The sequence below is a fragment of the Sinocyclocheilus anshuiensis genome, unplaced genomic scaffold (genome assembly GCF_001515605.1).
Source record: "Sinocyclocheilus anshuiensis isolate Anshui unplaced genomic scaffold, SAMN03320099.WGS_v1.1 scaffold1825, whole genome shotgun sequence".
NCBI lineage: Eukaryota > Metazoa > Chordata > Actinopteri > Cypriniformes > Cyprinidae > Sinocyclocheilus > Sinocyclocheilus anshuiensis.
In genome coordinates, this window is record NW_015536567.1 from 68236 (window position 1) to 74641 (window position 6406).

The window sequence follows — 6406 nt, forward strand, 5'->3', positions numbered from 1 at the left end:
CTGCACAGTCTCTCAGTACACGCCCAGGAATGTTGTCAGGACCCGGAGCTTTGCGTGCGTTGATCCTGCTGAGGGATCAATACCTCAAGTATTCAGGTACAGAAACGTAATAAGTGTAAAATAACACTGCATAGTGTTCACTAGTGGTCGACCGATACTGGTTTGACAGCCGATGCCGATATCTTGGAAAGCAGGGTGGCCGATATAATTGTATTTATTTTCATTAATATTTAAGAAATTTGAAATCATTTGAAAATGGATTAATATATTATTGTAAAATAAACATTTATACTTTAGATGACAAAGTCTTTTCCACAAACAAATACATTTAATAAAAATATAATTAAATAGGAAATAAACTAGTCCGTAACCAACAGAGCACTCAGTATTCTGGGAAGTTTGTGTGCATTGGGAATCATGTTTTTTCAAATAAAGCCAGGGTAACACTCATTTTACATACAGCACACAGTGAAAACACATGAATGTGACAGTGGGCAAATGCATAAAGCCCAGCATAATTTGAAATCAGAAATTTAATGTTTAAAGCATTCAATTTGCACGGACCGAAAGTCACGCAGAGAACATGCGATCATGCAGGTCACATGCACACTTCACAAGATCTCACAATTGGATTCGAATAAGTTTGCAAGGTTTATTTATTTTAATTAATATTTAAGAAATTTGAAATCATTTGAAAATTGATTAAAAAATAAATGTGTTAAACATTCTTATACTTTACATGACGAAGTATTTTTCACAAATAAATAAATATTTAATACAAATATAATTAAAAAGGAAGTAAACACTGTAAGCAACAGAGCACTCAGTATTCGGGGAAGTTTGTGTGCATTGGGAATCACATTTTTTTCAAATAAAGACAAGGTAAAACTCATTTCACATACAGCACACAGTGAAAATGACATGGATATGACTGTGGGTAAATGCATAAAGCACAGCATAATTTGAAATCACAAATTTAATGTTTAAAGCATTCAATTTGCACGGACCGGAAGTCACGCAGGGAACACGCGATCATGCAGGTCACATGCACACTTCACAAGATCTCACAACTAGATTCGACTAAGCTTGCAAGGTTTTTGAAATTAGATGTTCATTAGTCATTCAAAGATTTGTTTAAATTATGTAAATGCATATTTCCTGAATGCAGACGGCAAACGAGAAAGTATTATAATGTTTGCCTTTCTATTACTAATAATATAAAATAGTGGTGGGCGGTATGAGCAAAAATTAATATCACTGTATTTTTCAAAATTATACCGGTTTCACGGTACATGACGGTATTTAAAAATGTTTTCCCATGCATGACCGGGTGTAAACCACATTTTCTACTGATTGAGAGAGGAAATAGGCTACTGCAGTATATTGACTTAGAATGCCCTATTTTACTGTCATGATGAGTGAATATTGTAGAAAAATTCCACTGTAAATAGTGACGAAACACGACCCCTTTTTAATACGTTAACCAGGAGTCACTCTCATTTATAATCGCGACATCGTCTGAAAAAATCAATATGCATCTACAGTAGATGCATGTTCAGCGGCTATGCGGTGGTTTTGGCTATATTACTTTTTTGTCTCATGCAGCGCACTGCCTGCGTCTGAGTAACAAAAAATATAAAAATAGAATTTTTGCATTATATTAATAGACACACTACGCTCATATTTATAATTCCGAACAGTCATTAAGCGACAGGTGCTAGGAAACGCTGTTTTGTACTCATTTATTGACGAGTCGGCTGCGGTGCTTCTCTGCCGCTCACTGCACAGAACAGACGCCGAGAGAGGCGACACTTCTCCGGGAAAGTCAGACCTCGTGTTCGCGGGACAGCACTGGAGAAATCTTCCAACTGAACCATAGCTACGGTTTATCCAAGAAAGTCGCTAGGTTTGTCAGTATATATATTCTATGGGAAAAAGCCGCTAAAAGGGTCTGAAAGTTGCTAAATCTAGTGCTAAAGTCGCGCTCGTGTGTGTGAGCCGCGGGAGCTGATGGCAGGGGGCGGTGTATATTGTGGATGAGTTCTTCTGTCATCACGTTCTATTAGTTCTACAGCTTCAGTTTCGGAACGTTCACGCTTAGTAACACATACAGCTGTTCCCTCACCACAGTGCAACAGTGAAAAGAGACCCTCCCTCAAACGCGTTCCGAACATTATTTAAACGACACCGGTATTGTGGTATTTAAAAAATTCATATCATAAGAAAAATAAAAACCGGTATTCGGTATGAACCGGTATACCGCCCAGCACTAATATAAAAGCAATCGTTATAATATTTTTGTATACATTGTAATTCCTTCGTTTAACAGATCTATCGGATTATTAGACAGACGTATTAGATAATCCATATTAGACAGAACTGTTAACGACGACGGCGAACAAGAGGGAGAATGTGAGCACTGTGTGCTCAGGCGCTGCCGTTCTCAGTGCCGTCAAAATATTTGAAAAATGCCAAATATCGGCCGATATATCGGCCTTGGCCTTCGACCACTAGTGTTCACTGTCTTAGTGTTCGTCTTTCTTAGAAAGAACTGGGTGCATCTAAAAGGACAAATGTTTGTTATTTGACAACATTTGGTTCCCTTTTATTTATTTTCTTCAAACTGGTGATGGTTAATGCTTTTTATGTCTTCATTTTTTCTGCTTTAACTATTGGATTGCACAGTTGTTTGGGTGAGAGTTGGGTGTGTTTTCTGTCTGTTTGTAAATAATTTATTTTTGTGCATATATATATATTTACATATTTTCTCTCTCTATTTATTTACTTTAATCTTTCCGTGCAATTATTATAACTTTTTTGTGAATCTGTTTCATGCATGTTTGCTATAATATCAGTTTTATGTATTTTAATTAAAAAAAAACAGAAACTTATGATTTGAATGTTTTTAAAAATGTAGTAATGCCTTATAATTGCATTGATCAGATTAGAGCTGGACAATAGTAGTTACATTTGTGACGATATAAACAGTCAAGCGGTTGAGATTTGCTGTATACTACAGTATATATTGCTTTATATTGAGTGTATTGCATGTATGAGGATAACATTGTGTGTACTATATATATCCAACTTGAAATATGTCACTGGGAGAAATATGTGTTACATTTTGTAATGATTTCATAGCAGTTGTTCTGACTTACATCCACTAAAAATCCCCCAAACTGCGTCTGATTCAAACACAGTGAGACTTCAGACATGATAAAGAGAAGTGAAAAGATCCTGCAGCGTTTTATATGACATATGAGCGCATGCATGAACATAATGAGGCCTGTTGTTATGCCACTTCATAAGCAGGCTCTTTGATTAATCTTGCGTCTCGTTTCTCGTAGGTATGTTGGATCTTGGTCATGGATTTCCAGTAATGCAGAAGTCAAAGTAATCCTCACCAAAGAGAGCGAAAGGATGCGAGGTTTGCGTGTTTGTTTTTGCGTGTTTCTGCAGAGATGTGCAGAGCTCCAGTGATTCCCAGCGTCAGCTGATAAAGCCTCAACGCCAGCAGCGGATTCTCAAAGACTCGTTGAGACGCGGTTTGTTTCTGGTGATTGTTCGGATCTGTTCGTTTCACTGAGCGATGCTTCTGCTGCGGTTTAACCGGCGTTCTACTGACTGATCTTCCCAATCTCAACTGCTCCTCCGTTGCTTCGGAAAACAAATATTCCCAGTGACAGAGCGCGGGATCGGCGGAGGGAGAGCGAGAGGCCTGGAAAGATGAGTTTAGGTGGAGAGCTCCAGCATCTGGACTACCTGACGGAGAACGAGCTCATGGACACCTTCATCCACCGCATCGACTCCACCGAGGTCATCTACCAGCCCCGACGCTATTTTAACAAGTACTTAAAAATATTAAGTTATTTTTTAGTTATTTTACATTAAAATTATTGTTCTTATATTTTAATATTTTATTTTGTATTTAACTATACAACATTTGAATATTCTGTTTAATAATAATATTTTAATATATTTATTTTTTATTTATATTGGAACTCATAATCTTACATTTCGTTTTCTGCTGGTTAATGTTAACATCAGCCAACAGTCAGCTATTGAGTGTGATTATAATGCAGCCTTTCTCAGCCTTCTCAACAGATAACCAGGCATTTAAAGCTGGTTAACCCGTGAGAAAAGTCCTGCAGTAGTTTAGTTCCTCCCTCACTGAACGTTCTGTTTCACTCATAAATATTACGTCACGTGACGGAAGTGAAATGGCTTGTGGATGTTCAGGTTGAGTTTAACTTCTTGACACTCGTCATGTTCGTTCTGCACTGTGAAATATAATCTCCATCTCCTCTTCTTGCCGTTTAATCACTCAGAGCAGTTAAATTAATTAAAATACTGTGCAGTGAAGCCAAGGGCTTCTGCTTTAAATAGACGAGAGCGTTTGGAGCGGCTTCAAAACCCTCGTGTGCCAGGACACGTGTGTTTGGTTTTCTGCTTGTCTTGGTTGAAACTCTGTTAGAAGAACCGGCTCTGTGCCAAAACCAGTGACAAACTACATAGACAGCACCCTTATAAGGCAGCATCCTCACTCCAATGAACACACACACACATCTCAGTATGATCTGAGTGTCTTAGCATATTTGCTGATACCACAATCATACCACAGTACAATTACAATTTGATGTGATTTGATTCTGTGGCCTTTGATATATTAGGTATTATGTGTCTATTTTACACAATCAGTTACATTATCAATTATATCAATTACAACTCACAAAGCACAATAAAACATGAACATGTAATTGAACTCTCTAAAAATTGCAAATCCTTATATCAGTACATGCCAAATTTTCCCAAGGAAAAAAAAAATCTCTCAACTAATGCTGTAAAATATACATGAGAGTCAGTTGGTACTACATTTATTATAATATTGAAGGTTAAAATTGACTGATTTGTTAAAATTACACCTAATTAAGTTTTTTAAATAATTAAGTTACAATTACTTCAGTTAGTTTTTTGCAATATAAACATTTAAATAGTGGCTGTCATGAAAACATAAATAAAACATTCAAGAACCGTAACAAATTATAATGAATATGTTATATGGTGCATATATTCAGCAAAATGCCCCTCTCTACAGTTTATTTTTCTGGCTGACTAATGAGTTTATGGTCACCGAATATGTTTTTCTGAGGTAAATGTGACGTTACATTGTTTACAAGTCGTTATATTGAGGTCTTTGTGGGGCTGAAACACTGATTGAGCGATTACACGAGACAGGATACGGATTGTAAAGTTGTACTCTTTCTTTTAACTTACCTTCGGATGTTTAGTCATGTTTATTTTGTGCTATAACTAGTAATAAAGCGGAGGAGACTATCAGTTCACGTCTGTTGATCGAGGCGCTACAGCGATCTGTCACTCCACATTAAACAGTGCCAAAACAGCATTTATTGTTTAAATACTGCAATACAACGGACAGAATTTGAAATCTGAGACTTTGTTTCATATTAAACGTACCAAAGCACAATGCTTATTGTGATATATTGGATGTGAGATGCACTTCAATGTTTCGTCCATTAACTGAAAACAGGCTTGACTAATCGATTCTTGGGATTTAAGAATCAATATCGTTCCGTAAAAATTAGAAAATGGTTATATCAATAACAGACCACTAGATGGCGCCATTGAAGAATCAGAGTTGTATTGCAGGGTAAAAAATGTATCAACAATATAATGTTTCATATCGTTCGGTATAGATAATTATTGACATTTTTATAACCTTTTTTAAAACGGAGCAACAGAATTTTTTTTTTATTTAACCACTGTTTTTTTAAATTAACCCAATTTATTGAGACAAACAACAAATAATTTTTTGTTTTAACAGTCAAATGCAATAAAAATTTAACAAATATATAATTTCTAATGTTTTATGTGCAGATTAAATGGGTCTTAAGGAAACTTTTGTCTTGTCTCCCGAGGCCACCGGAGGGCGCAATGAGCAAAATAATGCAGCACATTAAACTGTCAACGCAAGGAAATAACTTTCTATAAAAAAAACGTGCATTACGTCTAAATTAACTCATATAAATCAAATATAATTTCGTAAATTGCATAAACAATTATGAACAAAACAGCATCATGTATTTATGCATTGCTTAATACGAAGAGCCGAATCACCCATCACACAGACTGCATTTAAAAACATAAGAGACGCAGTGAAAAGGAATAAACCTCCACAAATTCGTGACGTGTTTTCTAAAAGTTTAAACCGTTTGAAATTTGCATGGCTACATCTCTTGTGTGAGACGCGAGTGCAGCAGTCGTATTTGTGCGTCTAAAGAATGCGCTGAATATGCGTTCTGTGTGAATGGCTTGGTTTCGGTTTTCACAAAATCAAGATCTTCTCCGCATTGAGCTTCTATATTTCTCTAATATTTTGAATGAATAA

At 36.1% G+C, this 6406-nt stretch overlaps 1 protein-coding gene across 1 annotated transcript in view; it reads left to right on the forward strand.

The window, feature by feature from the left end:
• Positions 1-6406, forward strand: part of stk11 (serine/threonine kinase 11) — a 29840-nt gene that overhangs the window by 2780 nt on the left and 20654 nt on the right. The window contains exon 2 of the mRNA XM_016504284.1: positions 3348-3848. Within this exon, the coding sequence (XP_016359770.1) occupies positions 3727-3848 (122 nt within the window). The 5' untranslated portion in view covers positions 3348-3726. The remainder of the gene's footprint in view (positions 1-3347; positions 3849-6406) is intronic.